At 46.4% G+C, this 16,910-nt stretch overlaps 1 protein-coding gene across 8 annotated transcripts in view; it reads right to left on the bottom strand.

The window, feature by feature from the left end:
• Positions 1-2,455: 2,455 nt before the first annotated feature.
• LOC112262381 (F-box/WD repeat-containing protein 7) overlaps positions 2,456-16,910 on the bottom strand; it is a 199,343-nt gene continuing 184,888 nt past the window's right edge. For all 8 annotated transcript variants that reach the window (XM_042329682.1, XM_042329683.1, XM_042329681.1 and 5 more), the window contains 4 exons: positions 12,975-13,156; positions 11,078-11,303; positions 9,281-9,491; positions 2,456-5,116 (listed from right to left, as the gene is read on the bottom strand). In XM_042329682.1, coding sequence (XP_042185616.1) covers positions 4,848-5,116; positions 9,281-9,491; positions 11,078-11,303; positions 12,975-13,156 — 888 coding nt within the window. In that variant the 3' untranslated portion in view covers positions 2,456-4,847. The remainder of the gene's footprint in view (positions 5,117-9,280; positions 9,492-11,077; positions 11,304-12,974; positions 13,157-16,910) is intronic.

The raw sequence follows: 16,910 nt of genomic DNA on the forward strand, positions 1-16,910 counted from the left end.
GAAATGACAAACCTACCTAGCATCACAATGGGGTTTTCAATATCTTGTTAGAGTCCAACCTTGCCAGGGCAAAAAGAGGGTAAGGTCAGGAAAGTCAAACACACACCTCTGGTTTCCCAGCAACAAGGGAGTGTTGGGTGGCGATTACCCTCATGTCAACCTCAGTGGGTGTGTCGTGTTCATTCACAACTAGTCTCCATAGGGCCACCCTAGGTGACAAGAAGAACGACTAGCACATCAGCTTCAGTGTGTGTGTCCATTCACAACTAGTCTCCATAGGGCCACCCTAAGTGACAAGATGAATGACTAGCACATCAGCTCCCAAAGGAATCAGGGCTGTATGGTTCTCTATTTATTCCCATCTCAAATGGCTCTGAGGAACTACATCATGTTCCCTTTATGGAGCTCTGCTAGTTAGCACTTTCCCCACGAAGGAATGATACCCAACCCCCCACTGGGGTCTCCCCTGCCTAGGTAAAATGAGTATAGCAGGGCCCCTTAGATGGAGGCTAGCTACGGAGCTGTGTAGCATAGAGTTAGCCTAGCCTAGCACTGGCCAGTTTACAGGCCCTGGTTTTGAGCATCTCCTAGCACTAGTACACTAGTGATAGAACTATCCCTGCAGGGCAGGATTACTGAACAAAGGGACGAGAGGGAGGAGAGGGAGCAGGGATCCTCCTTCCAACCCCTCCATCCCAACTCCTATACATTAAACACTTCATCTTTTCCCCCCTCCTCCACCCTCCAAACACAAGACCTCATCCCCCCCATCAAAACCAATCTATATCGCTGTAAAAAGAGTAGCACCCCTCCCCCTTACCTTCCCATCAAACCTTTCCAGCCCCATCTCTTATTTTATCACCCCTAGCTGGGTCTAGCGACGTATCCCAAATGCACCCCATTCCCTGCAGAGACCCACGAGCCCTGGTCAAAAGTAGTGCACTATAAAGGGAATAGGGTGCTATTGATCTCTCCTGTTTATTTTACCACCCCTGGTTAGCACGCCAGGCTAGGTTTTGTGTGAGTGGATGGGAATAGGGTGCTATTGATCTCTCCTGTTTATTTTACCACCCCTGGCTAGCATACCAGGCTAGGTTTTGTGTGAGTGGATGGGAATAGGATACATCCATCAATGGGCACTGGCTGCAATGCATATATGCAGAGTGAATTACAAGGCAGAGAAATGAATCCTGCCTGGGGGGTAGGAGAAGGGGGGGGTAGAAGGTAGATTAATAGCTAATAACTTGAAGGAATAGAGACGATTCATCACGTCCCAAAATGAAGTGCTTTAAGAGTGGCTGTGGATATACATCAGTGTCTTGTAATGAAGCTACTGTATCTTTGCTATCCATTCAGAAACCTGTCGGCCTCAACTTCCATTGGTTGAAATGTACCTGCAGGGAGCCTTTTCAGAATGACTTTTCGTTGCTCGTTACCTTTAACTATATATCCTGTCAGTAAAATGAGTGTAGAATGTATGAAACTTGTTCCAGTGCTGTTGCCGGTCTTATAAATATAAATAGTGTTGTCTTGTCTTTACAGGTATGAAACTTTGAAGCCCAAACATTACAAAAACCTTTCGAGATTCATATCAGGAAATATCACCAAATCTTACTAAATTGCACTCAGGCATATAAGAGTACATCTATCTTCCCCCCCTGTCCCCAAATCATCATTCTTTAAAGAAAAAAGAAATCGCAACTACAACCACAGTCTGTATGCATCACAACGACTGCAGTCTCAGACTGCAGTCTTCTTGCCTTCATAGGCCATCATTGTAAAATAGGAATTTGTTCTTAACTGACTTGCCTAGTTAAAAATAAAATATATCTTTTTAGAGCCTTTTATACTGCAGCCTGAACAAGAAAAGGAGATTACTAGCCAACATGCAGATGAGAAACCACAGCCTTAAAACTGGAAGTTGCCTGAACAAGAAAAGGAGATTACTAGCCAACATGCAGATGAGAAACCACAGCCTTAAAACTGGAAGTTGCCTGAACATACGAACCACTCTGGATTTCAACAGTGCAGGCGCATATTAGATGCCCATAGTGGAACACAGTGCAGTTGAGAGGAGGTAGTCCATGTTCCCATAGGAATACATTAGTTTTATATGCTAACAGGTTCTAATGTGGAGGTCAAGTGCTAGATAGCAAAACTGGATACAGAATGAAACTAGTGATATAGGTGCGGTTAGGCACTTCTGTCGTCACGGTAAATTAAATACTATGGAGACTTCCGACACCACAAGGAACACTGGCGCGGAGAAGAACCAAGCACCAGCACGCTACTTAACCGTGACTGCAGTTCCGTGAACCTCATTTGTTCAACATGCTAGTGTTCTCAAACTTGATCTCTTACATGTTATCGTGGTTACCGGGTTTAATTTGCGATGCGAATGTGTGTGTGTTGGAACGTGCGCCAAAGACAAAGTATTTGAAAGTATTCCCCTCAGTAATGTAATAAACCGAAGAGGTTTTATTGAACACATAACACAGTGAAAAACAGACAACTGAAATGCTTGAAATGAAAAAAAAAAAAAAAAAAAAAAACGCACATTTTATTGCACTTAAGTTATAAGAAAATAAAAATTCTAAGTTGAATCAAACAAATACACAATCCCTTTCAGGTTTTTTTTTTCTCTGTCTGTATTCTTTTAGCCAGGCAGTTACATGAATGAACTGAAAAAATAAAAACACCTGCGGCATCTGATTTCTCAAACCAGATCATAAATTAAAACAGATTAAAAAATAAAACGAGAGAGGAGAAAGAACAAGATTTTTTTTTTTTTTTAATATACAGTGTTAAACCACTTTCACAGTTCTGCTTGAGTTGTGTGTGACTCCTTTCTTGGGAGATTGAGTTTAACTAATCGTTTTGGCTGCAATGTTCTGTTCTGTTCACTTGAAGCCAGGTTGCCTGTAGGTACTTTTTCCATTCACAAACCATTAGACTGCTAACTGCTACGCGAGCTAGCTAGCGCTTAACAGTTCGACTGTAACGTGTAATGTCATATTTATAACACTAAGACCGTCCCGCCTTCTACTGTAGTTGTCAGTTTGCACCCATTCAACAATGTTGCTTCAAACATTTGAATGGAAACAAATCACATATGGATGGACAGTTTTCTTTCATTCACTCTAAAAAAAACTAAAAAAACAAACCAAACAAATTTGCTATTTTCTTTTTTCTCTTTGCCAGTCCACACAGCATCTAGACAGTTCCCCACAAAACAGGCTGAAAGCGCTTTGTCCCAAGGAATGTGTTAACAATTTGCCCAAAAACACACACACACACACACACACCCACACACACCCCCTATCGTTTAGCCTATGCAGGCAGACCTGTCTTTGTCCAACTCTCTCTCCTCTCAGCCTGGCTGAGGCATGTTTGGCTCAAAGTTTCAGTGGCAGAAACAAAACCACGGTTGTTATTGTCATGTTTCTCTCTCTCTCTCTTTTGTGTGTCGTCTGTTTAAAACATTAGAAGAGTCCATTTTGGAATTTAGTCTGGGACTAAAACGTCACAGCGAGTAAAAGTTCCATCTTTATTTCAGTTTTATCTAGCAGCATAAATACAGTTTACCCACTGGGAAAACAGTACTGGGAGAGAGGGAGGACGCTATTCCACACGAAGCGCTCCGAGAAGAGAACCCCAACCCCCCCAACCCCACGTAAGAACCAGCATTGAGGAACCAACCCAGCCAGACTCGTTGAAAAACACAGGACAGCATCGTGTCTAAATCTGGAGACTTAACGTCTCCAGACTTCAGCTATGAAGTAGAAAATAAGAATGTAAAGAACAACCCAAACAGAAAATAAAACATGGTGAGTTAACAAAAGCAAAGAAGTGAGTGGATCAGGTTAATACTGGGACTTGTTGCTGTTGGCAACAACAGGCAACCAAAAAACAAACGAACAACAAAAATCCTCGTCTTTGAACTGATTGAAAGAACATAGCTACAAAAGGAAAGCAAATTCACAGTTGTACGTGTGCTCCTATGTGTTTTTTGAAGAAATCAAACCCTGGAACTAAAAGACTGAAGAACAATAAGACTGGAACAAACAGAGAACAGGATATAGGGCCTGATGTTATAGGCTCATACCTGGTTTGGGGACCAATCAGATTCTTGGCATGTCGTTTCTCTCATTCTCTCCCCGACGACAAGAACCACCTTACTTAGCTAATATTGTGTGTTCTAAGAAAACCCTTTTTCCAATACACTTAATTTCATCAGATGAGAATTTATGTTTCCCTGTGTCTTTGCCTTGTGTACTGTATACAGTGTTGTTCTTCTATTAAATAGTCGGTTGGCGCTTTATGTGGGGGATAAAAAATGATATATCTTTATACTTCTGAACAAATGCTTGAGTCAGGCTTGAGTGAACAAGTCTCTGTTTTGCGAAGAAGCTGCCTCTAAAGCCGCAGAGTTATTTCTTCAAGAGTTCCTGTCTTTCTTCTCTTCCTCCTTTATTGGACGAGTCTGTTCCTCCCCCTCTTCCTCCCAGTCTACCGCAGAGGTGCGGGCAAGCCACACCCCTGTTCCAAGCCACACCCACTTCCACCCCTTCTGATTCGGACCCCACCCCCTTAAGGTGGGAGGGGTAACAAGCACGGGTGCTGGCTGGCGAGGTTGGCGACTGTGGCTTTGTCAGAAACGGCCACCGAAGGGGGAGGGGAGAGGCAAGGGAGGGGGTTGAGGGTAGGGGGCGGGGCGGGGCTGTTTCTGAGTGTGGGAGTGAAGAGTTTAGGGCACGTTCACCCTCAATGTTGAGCCATCTCATCCTCGTCTCCCTTTAACCCTCCCCTCACTTCTCCCCGTCTCGACCACTTCCCCTCCTCTCCTCTCACTTCATGTCCACGTCAAAGTCTAGCACCAGTAGTTTTGTCTCCTCGGTGCCGTTGCGGCTTCCCACGGCACACACCAGCTTGGTGTTGGAGGCGCGGATACGCCACACCACCCCGCCGCTGCCGCCGCTCTCCAGCGTCACCAGGTTACGGATGAACTCGCCCGTCTTCAGGTCCCACAGCTTCACCGTGCCGTCGTCCGAGCTGGTGATGACAAAGTTCTTGTTGAACTGCAGGCACGTCACGGCGCTCTGGTGCTTGTGGGGACCTGGTGGTGGAGAGGGGGAGAGAGAGAGAGGAGGGGGAGAAGAGTGAGCGAATGTGTGAAAGAGATAAATAGCTAGTTTCTCATTTTCACTGTAGTGTCCCTTTAACGTCTACTTCCCCAGAGTCAGATGAACTCCGATACCATTTTTGTGTCTCTGAAGTTGCTAACTAGCGTTAGCACAATTAATTGAAGTCGATGTGACTTGCCTCAATTGCGCTAACGCTAGTTAGCATTGGGTGGCGAAACTACCTCTAACTTCCTTCATACTGGACACAGAGACATAAAAATGGCACCAATGAGTTCATCCGACTCTCAGAAAGTAGATGAAGGGCCCAGTTGACAAAATCCCTTCAAAAACGTAGAGAGAGGCAGAGAGTTAGATGGACTCAACGAGTGAGGGGAGAAAAGGAAACCAACAAAGAGAAAAGGCGTGATAGAAAGAGATCATTGGTTGCGAGGTCATTGGTGGAAGACCTGGTAGAGATGGTAAACACTATACTGTTTATTTCTGAAGAGTGTTAAGGCAGGGGAATAAGGCACCCTGCCTGGTCCTCGTCTGCCATGGAAAATCCTGGGCTAGTAGAGAGGAGCCCAGGGTATAGAGCTGTAACCATCTACAGCTGCTGACTAGCTCTGCTGACTGCAGCCTTCTGGCACTACAGCGGTGTGTGTGGTGAGTGTGTGGTGAGTGGTGAGTGTGTGGTGTGTGTGTGTGTGTGGCGAGTGTGGCAGCATCACCCATTTGGTATGCAGATTGTAGTGTCTGTGGCCTCCTCTTCCGATGAGATGCCCCTGTGTGTGTGTGTGTGTGTGTGTGTGTGTGTGTGTGTGTGTGTGTGTGTGTGTGTGTGTGTGTGTGTGTCTGTGTGACTGACTAATATTCCCTTAGGATATGCAGATGATAAATCCCCCACATTTACACTATTAAAACAAACACAGAATCACAGTTTGAAAGATGTGGCTGGCAAACATTAAAATACCTTCTAGCAGTTATTCCACAAAACTCTAAACAGTGAGTACTAATCAGGAAGAAATCTCTAATATGATGAACTACAGTCCACAATGTGTTCATTATGAATGCAAAATCATTCGTTGTATGAAGTACACTAGGAATTGTGTTCATTAGCCTACCAACAGATCTCATTTGAACAGAGCTCTAGTGGCAGCCAGCAGTGTAAACTCTCATCCCCTCCCTTCGTCTGTCTCTAGTGTTTTCAAAGGGCTAGACATTTTGCACTGCGCGTTTCTCGCAAAGATTGGACAATGTAGCCAGCCAACCCCCACATCTCTCCCCCATTTAATTTCCACAACAAAGCAGCTGTCTACATCGTTACCTATCCTCTCAGCTTAAGTACCTCATCTGTGTCTGCCAGTGAGTTGCCTGTTAGGCTATTGTCTTATCTAAATGCCCTAATGAATGAATGGCAGAAATTGCCCATTGACCCAATTACATGACCTACATAATCCCTGCACCCCACCCCCCTCCATACCCCCTTAGCCTAACGTCACACCCCCTTGTCATGCCCCTCATGGGCCAGGCTCCCCGACAAGACAGGACCTGGGCCAGGCTCCCCGACAAGACAGGACCTGGGCCAGGCTCCCCGACAATTCAATTACATTTCAATGTAAGGGGCTTTATTGGCATGGGAGACATATGCAAGTGAAATAGATAACAAAAAATGAACTCACAAAAGTTCCAAAAGAATAAAGACATTTCAAATGTCATGTCTATATACAGTGTTGTAAAGATGTGCAAATAGTTCAACTACAAAAGGGAAAATAAATATAGGTTGTATTTGTTCTTCACTGGTTGGCCTTTTCTTGCAGCAATATGTTGCTGCTGTGATGGCACACTGTAGTATTTCACCCAACAGATATGGGAGTTTATCAAAATTGGGTTTGTTCTCAAATTCTTTGTGGGTCTGTGTAATCAGAGGGAAATATGTCTCTCTAATATGGTCATACATTTGGCAGGAGGTTAGGAAGTACAGCTCAGTTTCCACCTCATTTTGTGGCCAGGTCTGCCTTTAGTGGCCTTTCTCAATAGCAAGGCTATGCTCACAGAGTCTGTACAAAATCAAATATTTCCTTCATTTTGGGTCAGTCACAGTGTTCAGGTATTCTGCCACTGTGTACTCTCTGTTTAGGGCCAAATACCATTCTAGTCCGCAGTCTTTTTGTAAAGTCTTTCCAACGTGTCAAGTAATTCTCTTTTTGTTTTCTCATGATTTGGTTGGGTCTAATTGTGTTGCTGTCCTGGGGCTCTGTTTGTGTTTGTGAGCAGAGCCCCAGGACCAGCTTGCTTAAGGGGCTCTTCTCTAGATTTATTTCTCTGTCGGGGAAGGCTTTTTGTTATGGAAGGTTTGGGAATCGCTTCCTTTTAGGTGGTTGTAGAATTTAACGTCTCTTTTCTGGATTTTGATAATTAGCGGTTATTGGCCTAATTCTGCTCTGCATGCATTATTTGGTGTTTTACGTTGTACACAGAGGATATTTTTGTAGAATTCTGCATGCTGTCTCAATTTGGTGTTTGTCCCATTTTGTGAATTCTTGGTTAGTGAGTGGACCCCAGACCTCACAACCATAAAAGGAAATGGGTTCCATTACTGATTCAAGTACTTTTTTTTAGCTAGATCCTAATTGGAATGTCGAATTTTATGTTCCTTTTGATAGCATAGAATGCTCTTCTTGCCTTCTCTCATCCTCGTGCAGGGCCATCACCCCTTCTTTCACCTCTCTCACATACTCCCCTCTTCTCTCTCATCCTCATGCAGGGCCATCACCCCTTCTTTCACCCCTCCTCTCATATCCTCCCCTCTTCTCGCTCATTCTAAAACAGGGCGATATCTATTCCCTTTGTTCCAAGGGGAGGGGACACGTGTGAGTTGTAGTTCCATGGGAATCGTTGGGTTTGTAGTTCACTAATAAGGCCATTTGGGGGGGAAATTAGCATTGGCAGAAAACAATGCAGCTGCACAGTAAGGGTTTCTCCATTTCTCCCCATTCAAGGTAACAGTACTTAGTGCTAATGGCTGAGAGAACTGTTACACTAACATCCTGAGCCAGGGAAATGATCCCTATCTGGAGAGTGGCTGGCCGGCTGGCCCACGTGTTGGCTCTGTTTGGCCATGCACAGCCAAGCACATCATTGAGTGAATATCTCGGAGCAACAGCCTTTTGCTCGGGTCCAAAATTGGCCAATTCCAGACATTTTCCCCACTTACAGATAAAAGGAGGAGGTTGTAGAGTTGTCTGTGGTAGATGGGAGTTTGAAGGGAGTTTCCTTCAAACGTCTCCATACTATGTAAAGCATTTTGAGAGTCAAGAACGCACTATATAAGTCATATCAAATCAATCAAACATGGTTGTATTTACAAACCACCAAACAGAAGAAAACGGGCTGAAACAGGGAGGAACTAACTGAACTTGTGCCTGCAGACGTTGCAAGGCGTGTCTGTCGCCGGGTCGTCAACGCCCTCGTTGGAACAGGGTTGTATTCATTAAGGAACAACGAAGTAAAACACTTTGCAATGGCAGACGTTCCATTGCAAAGCGTTTTACTTCATTGTTCCTTAATGAATACAACCCTGTTCCAACGAGGGCGTTGACGACCCGGCGACAGACTCACCTTGCAACGTCTGCAGGCACTATGTGTGTCTGTGGGAAGGACGAAGACTCACCTTGCAACGTCTGCAGGCACTACGTGTGTGTGTGTGGGAAGGACGAAGACTCACCTTGCAACGTCTGCAGGCACTACGTGTGTGTGTGTGGGAAGGACGAAGACTCACCTTGCAACGTCTGCAGGCACTACGTGTGTGTGTGTGGGAAGGACGAAGACTCACCTTGCAACGTCTGCAGGCACTACGTGTGTGTGTGTGGGAAGGACGAAGACTCACCTTGCAACGTCTGCAGGCACTACGTGTGTGTGTGTGGGAAGGACGAAGACTCACCTTGCAACGTCTGCAGGCACTACGTGTGTGTGTGTGGGAAGGATGAAGACTCACCTTGCAACGTCTGCAGGCACTACGTGTGTGTGTGTGGGAAGGACGAAGACTCACCTTGCAACGTCTGCAGGCACTACGTGTGTGTGTGTGGGAAGGACGAAGACTCACCTTGCAACGTCTGCAGGCACTACGTGTGTGTGTGGGAAGGACGAAGACTCACCTTGCAACGTCTGCAGGCACTGTCCCGTCTTGATGTCCCAGATCTTGACGGTGGAGTCGGCGTTGCCCGAGACCAGGATGTTGTCTTTGAGCTCCATGCCGCTGGTGAGGGACTGGTGACCCGTCAGAGTGTGGATGCAGTTACCCGTCTCCACATCCCACACCCGGATAGACGTGTCCAGGCTACCACTCACCACGTGGATCCCATCAAACTGGAGGGGTGGAAGGATGATCCAGTTATTGAAATTCATTCCGTTTGACACCAACAGATTCCAGTCATTTCTATTCTAGCATGGAATCAATCAATAGAATGTATTCATGAAGCCCTTTTTCCATCAGCAGTTATCAGAGAGACTGGGACAGAGACCCTGGGACAGAACCCAAAGAGCAAACCAAACAGAGGAGGAAAGAGGAGGATCCAGTTACACGTTACAATAAAATGTTGTGTAAAATAATTAATTGCACATTGAAATTCAGATCAGATGTGTCTGATGCATCCATTGAATCGGAGTCAAATAAAGCTTTTCTAGATAATATTCCATTAGATATAATGAATTAAATTCATTAGCATTCATTTAATATAGCATTAATTCATTAGATCTAATTAATTGTACAGATATGCACAGCTTTTTCAAAGTCCGTGTCACAGAGTATATAGAGTGGAGGGCATCTGTCCATCTGAACAGTAAACCTCTCTCTCCTATTCCCTATTCAGATGAACTACCTTTGAGCCTGGTCTAAAGCAGTGCACTATGAAGGGAAAAGGGAGCCATTTGGGATGCAACCTCTCTCTCTGAAGGTGATAGTTGTGGCTCTAAACTGCTCCGTCATCACAGAGCGAGAGATGTAAAGGGAGAGGACATCTTCGAGGACACGAGGCAGAGGAATCCATTAACCTTCTAACACTACTACTGCTGTGTGTGTGTGACCCAGACTCACACCAATGTTCTGTTTATATAATGTTACTGCAACGTAGAAAGAGAAGGAGTTGAGAAAAACACATTGTACTGCTGCTCGGCTGCCTTGGATACAACAGACAGTGGGACTATTTTGTTGTGGCTCTTTCCCAACCAGTGTGGTTCACATGGCAACCACCTTATTATATTGTGGAATGGCGGTTCAAAGCACCAACTGCAAACACTATTTTAAAGGGCTCTGGGTTCTCTAAGTACTCCGAGCTCTATCGTTCTTGTTTTATGGACGATTTAGGCACTGTAGGAACCAGATGAGACCCAGTTGTACACTTTCAAAAGAGATTATCATCATTTACACCGAACTGTACAGTGGATATATGAAGGGATTTGATTTGAGTAGAGGACTTCTATGACGGCGTGTTAAATTGATTCGTTTCGTGTTTCATTCCTAGAGGGCTGCCAAATAGTGGGACATAAAAGGAATGTAAAAATAGTGATGTTTGAGTTGGGGCGGGGCGCTCTTTGATGAGAAGGGCTTGATTTTTGCACAGTTTAAATGCACAGTTCACTTAAAGGACTGTAGATTCAAATCCAATAGACTAAGTCACTATACAAGTCTTCAGACGAATTCAGATGAAATGATGGACTCTGTGGTGTGTATGAGTGTAAGTGAGTGTGTGCGGCAGGTAGCCTAGCGGTTAAGAGCGTTGGGCAAATAACTGAAAGGTTGCTGGTTCAAATCCCTGAGTCGACTAGGTGAAAAATATGCCGATGTGCCCTTGAGCAAGGCACGTAACCCTAATTGCTCCTGTAAGTCTCTGGATACGAGCGTCTGCTAAATGACTCAAATGTAAATAAATACGAGACAGCGCGTGTACACAGACCTGTAGTGAGTAGACTCTGTTGGTGTGGCCCTGCAGCGTGTGGAGGCAGGTCTCAGTCTCGGGGTCCCAGACCTTGACCATGAAGTCGTAGGCCCCGCTGACCACCCTGCGGCCATCGTACTGGACGCAGCGCACCGCCGCCACGTGGCCCATGAGGACGTGTAAACACTGGCCCGTCTCCACGTTCCACACGCGCAGCGTGGCGTCGCGAGAACCACTCACCACCCTGGGAGAAGAAAGAGGAGACGGATTGACGAGACATTCAAAACACTAGTCTATTCTTGCGGGACTTTATTAAAGCTAGCTGGCTGGCAGCCTGGCTGGCTCAATGTCTGAGAATTACACGCTGAGAGTTGTTATTGGTTAGATTGGATTCATATAGGATCAAGGCAATTTCTTTCATGTTTACTAGAGTTAATGACAGCTTTGATGAGAATCTTGACAAACTTAGTGTTTTTTCCAGGGCCTTGCAGACACGTATCCTTCATGGTCGTGATTTACTGGCAGTAAATTCAATAGGTTGACCTCTAGCCCTCATTCCCATGATGACAGTTGATGAAAGCAAAACAGGAAATACATAAATAAGATTGTAGTCTTCTCATTCTCAAGACCATATTCGAGTTTCGCCATCGTCATGCTGGTAACTTGAACATACACAAAATCTCCAGGACACAATACCCACCCCTCCTACACCTGCAACCCCTCCTACACCTGCAACCCCTCCTACACCTGCAACCCCTCCTACACCTGCAACCCCTCCTACACCTGCAACCCCTCCTACACCTGCAACCCCTCCTACACCTGCAACCCCTCCTACACCTGCAACCCCTCCTACACCTGCAACCCCTCCTACACCTGCAACCTACACCTGCAACCCCTCCTACACCTGCAACCCCTCCTACACCTGCAAACACCTGCAACCCCTCCTACACCTGCAACCCCTCCTACACCTGCAACCCCTCCTACACCTGCAACCCCTCCTACACCTGCAACCCCTCCTACACCTGCAACCCCTCCTACACCTGCAACCCCTCCTACACCTGCAACCCCTCCTACACCTGCAACCCCTCCTACACCTGCAACCCCTCCTACACCTGCAACCCCTCCTACACCTGCAACCCCTCCTACACCTGCAACCCCTCCTACACCTGCAACCCCTCCTACACCTGCAACCCCTCCCACCTGCAACCCTCCTACACCTGCAACCCCTCCTAAACCTGCAACCCCTCCTACACCTGCAACCCCTCCTACACCTGCAACCTGCAACCCCTCCTACACCTGCAACCTCCTACACCTGCAACCCCTCCTACACCTGCAACCCCTCCTACACCTGCAACCCCTCCTACACCTGCAACCCCTCCTACACCTGCAACCCCTCCTACACCTGCAACCCCTCCTAAACCTGCAACCTGCAACCCCTCCAGCACAGAAAGCGGAAAAACAGGTTCATAAAGAATTGGAAGGCCTACTCCACGAGTTACAAAACGGCTTCCGGCATCCAGCACTGACAAAGATGGAAATCACCGTTCTTCCACTGTCAAGCCCTGCAGCCGCCAGAGGCCCTTCACTTCCTCTGAGTGAGTAATCTAAATGTTACACAAAACCTCATCAGCCCCGAGGCAGGAAGAGCACTAGAGAGGAGTGGCAGGCGGATCACTTAGACGGCCACTTTGGTTCTATTCAGGGTTCTATTCAGTCCCTATGAGACCCTAAGTACACTTCATGAGGCACATTGGCATGTTGTGGTGTTGAGGCTGATGTGTTTTTTACTGCCTGGGTACAGTATACTTGTAATACTCTATTCTATTCCTGGTATCAAAACAGCATGTATGTTTCTCAACGACTGGTCCATTTGAAAGCTCACAACCTGTTGGGTAAACAGTCAGTCAGTACATACGTTTTCTCGTGCAGGTGCATACAGCGCACCGTTGAGGTATGCCCGTACAGGGTGTGGATACAGTCGCCCGTCTCCGCGTTCCAGACCTTCAGCGTCCGGTCGGTGGAGCCGCTGATGATGATGTTGTCCCTCATCTGGGACGACCACACGCCCCCCGTGTGGCCCACCAACGTCCTCAGACACTGCAGAGAGAGAGAAGATATCTCAGTCTAGATACTTCACAATGACAAACAGAAAACACACCTCATACTGCATACTATGACATATTCAGATAGATGGGCGCCACACATTGGTGGTGGACGTGGTGAAGTTCCCCTCCCTTCCCATGTAATTATATAAATCCATTTCAAACAAGTTTGACATACCTCTGCTCTTTAAAAAAAACTCCAAAACATCACCTCAGTCTCATATACATACACTGCTAAAAAAAATAAAGGGAACACTTAAACAACACAATGTAATGCCAAGTCAATCACACTTCTGTGAAATCAAGGAGCACTGCCAGAGCCCTTCAAAATGACCTCCAGCAGGCCACAAATGTGCACGTGTCTGCTCAAACGGTCAGAAACAGACTCCATGAGGGTGGTATGAGGGCCCGACGTCCACAGGTGGGGGTTGTGCTTACAGCCCAACACCGTGCAGGACGTTTGGCATTTGCCAGAGAACACCAAGATTGGCAAATTCGCCACCGGTTGCCCTGTGCTCTTCACAGATGAAAGCAGGTTCACACTGAGCACATGTGACAGAGTCTGGAACCGCCGTGGAGAACGTTCTGCTGCCTGCAACATCCTCCAGCATGACCGATTTGGCGGTGGGTCAGTCATGGTGTGGGGTGGGGTGGCATTTCTTTGGGGTGCCGCACAGCCCTCCATGTGCTCGCCAGAGGTAGCCTGACTGCCATTAGGTACCGAGATGAGATCCTCAGACCCCTTGTGAGACCATATGCTGGTGCGGTTGGCCCTGGGTTCCTTCTAATGCAAGACAATGCTAGACCTCATGTGGCTGGAGTGTGTCAGCAGTTCCTGCAAGAGGAAGGCATTGATGCTATGGACTGGCCCGCCCGTTCCCCAGACCTGAATCCAATTGAGCACATCTGGGACATCATGTCTCGCTCCATCCACCAACGCCACATTGCACCACAGACTGTCCAGGAGTTGTCGCCACCTCATCAGGAGTATGCCCAGGCGTTGTAGGGAGGTCATAAAGGCACGTGGAGGCCACACACACTACTGAGCCTCATTTTGACTTGTTTTAAGGACATTACATCAAAGTTGGATCAGCCTGTAGTGTGGTTTTCCACTTTAATTTTGAGTGACTCCAAATCCAGACCTCCATATGTTGATACATTTGATTTCCATCGATAATTTGTGTGATTTTGTTGTCAGCACATTCAACTTTGTAAAGAAAAAAGTATTTAATAAGAATATTTCATTCATTCAGATCTAGGATGTGTTATTTTAGTGTTCCCTTTATTTTTTGGAGCAGAGTGTATATATATATATATATATATATATATATATCTTAAGAGTTTTGAAGTAATGTAAGAAAATATGTAAGAAAATAATTTCACTCAAGTTTGAGATTGACCCTCCGATGATTGGATGAAAGTCTAGTTGAAGACAGGACATCAGGCTGAGATCACGTTCCATTCAGAAGGTATAACAAAGTGAATTTAAATGGTTCTGACCTTTCCTAAAAACCTTTAGTCAAGTCAATCCACATGTAACTGCAGCACAGGAGGGATGAAATGTATTATATTGACCTTTCCTCCGTCTAAGGGAATTGATTTATACTCATCTACAGTTGAATGAGGAGCCATTTCCTTCTGTTGTTCCAAGAAGATGGAAGTCCTGGGGTTCAAATACTTTTTCTGGCCTTTGCTGGTGCAATCTAACCAACACATTAGCTGGAAACGTGCAAAATCCGACCATCTGACACGCTAGGCAGACTCGAGCAAGCGCTAAGTATTTGAAAGAGTTCAAATAGTATTTGAACCCAAGTCTGGAGTACAGGTGGTGACAAAGCCTTCACAAAAAAGGGACCCATTATTCCTAATTTGCAAAGCTAGATTAGCTATTGATTACAGTACAGTGATTAAAGAAATCTTTCCAATCTATTCTATTCAATTTGTAACGGCCTCCATAGCCATTATCCCGCTAAACGTAATTATCCCTCGAATTTAATTAGATTTTTTGGGGTGGGATGGTAAACCGGAGGAACCAGTCTGTTCCGGGGGCGTTATGATCCATGCCGGGATGTGTCGCGGAGGGTGTAAAACACGTGACCTCCTGACTGAAGCTGATAAAGTGGTGAGCGTCTAGCGACCGTCAAGGCAAGGCGGGGGCAGGGGTTTTATTGAGGTGAGTGAGTTGGGTGTAACTGCAGTCTCGCTCTCTCTCACTCTCCCATCTCAGTACCACTCTCCATCCATCTCCCTTGCTCTCCTGTGATAAACAGGGACGCTTCATTAACTTTGGGACGTAACCTTTTCTCGCCAATGTCACAAGCTATTTATCTAACTGCAGTCAGGCCTCCATTTGCTCAGCTTCATAACAGTTATATTGTGGGAAGAGGAGGAGAGGGGGGGGCCCTTAGTAATGGTTCAAAGCAGGATATAATGAGATGAAAGCTTCTGCTACGACTGAGCAAGTTGATCACCAACTAACAGTGACTGTCAACAACAGTAAACTGTCAAATAAATAGTGGGTAAAATACAGTGGAGTTTCTTGGCATCTTGTTCGTTCAGCTGTCAACATAGTACAAGGCTGGGGTCATGAATGCATTGAATGAGATCAGTATTATATTGTATACATATTTTTGACTGCATCACATCAAAACACAGTCCTGAGTCAAAGTACTCAACACACAGCAAGTCTGTTACCAGGGTGATGGATTCCCAAGCAAAACAAGCCCAGGGTTCTGACATTCGGGTTCCAAGAACGTAGAAGCTTTCTCTCCTGCTCTCGGGTGATTACAGCCTACTTCAGAGTCAAGGAGGGAAGGACCCCTGGAAGTGGAGGCTAAGGTGACTATTTATCTGCCTGTGTTGAACAAATATTAAGAGGTATCTCTCTGCGTCTCAGAGGAAGATTAGGCATTCTTCCTCGAGGGCCTGTTAGGGGCTGTTTTGAAGACCAAGGGTTTGATCAAGTGCTCTATTTTTGCATTACACTTCCTTCCTGAATCCTTTGATCCTTGGCGTTAAAATGTTGGAAAAGTACCCTGTATTGCTCTTCCCCACAGTTATCTTTCAATTGGGGAGACCATGTTGTTTTTCTACTGCGACTGCTGAGCGTTGTCTCCTTCCCATAATGGTCACCTTTCCCAGAACGCAGTCTTCACAACACAAAACAAACCGACAAAACCAGGTTGGCTGACTGACTAAGCGAGGATGCCAACAGACAGGTGATGCCAACGGAAGGTAAAAGGCTAGCCCGCTAGCCCCGGGAGATAAACAAACATGGTCTATTACAAGGCTATGAGAAAGCTGCACAGTGCAAAATAACAAGATGGTTACATATACGAGGCTAGACAACGTTAGCGGGAAACTCAGACGAGGCCAGTTTGCAGAACAGAGGTGTTTTTCTTGCTGCCGCCTGCATTTGAACAGACCTGGAGGGAGGGAGAGGGTGGGGAATATGGGGGAGAGGAATGTGGTGGGAACAGAGGGTGTTTTTCTTGCTGGGGAGGCATTTGAACAGACCTGGAGGGAGGGAGGGGAGGGGGGGGGGGGAGGGGGGGGGGGGGAGGGAGAGTGGTGGGGAGGGAGGGAGGGAGAGGTGGGGAGGGAGGGAGGGAGAGTGTGGGGAGGGAGGGAGGGAGAGTGTGGGGAGGGAGGGAGGGAGAGTGTGGGGGGAGGGAGGGAGGGAGAGTGTGGGGAGGGAGGGAGGGAGAGTGTGGGGAGGGAGGGAGGGAGAGTGTGGGGAGGGAGGGAGG

This window comes from Oncorhynchus tshawytscha, linkage group LG11 (genome assembly GCF_018296145.1).
Source record: "Oncorhynchus tshawytscha isolate Ot180627B linkage group LG11, Otsh_v2.0, whole genome shotgun sequence".
In the NCBI taxonomy this organism is placed as follows: Eukaryota; Metazoa; Chordata; class Actinopteri; order Salmoniformes; family Salmonidae; genus Oncorhynchus; species Oncorhynchus tshawytscha.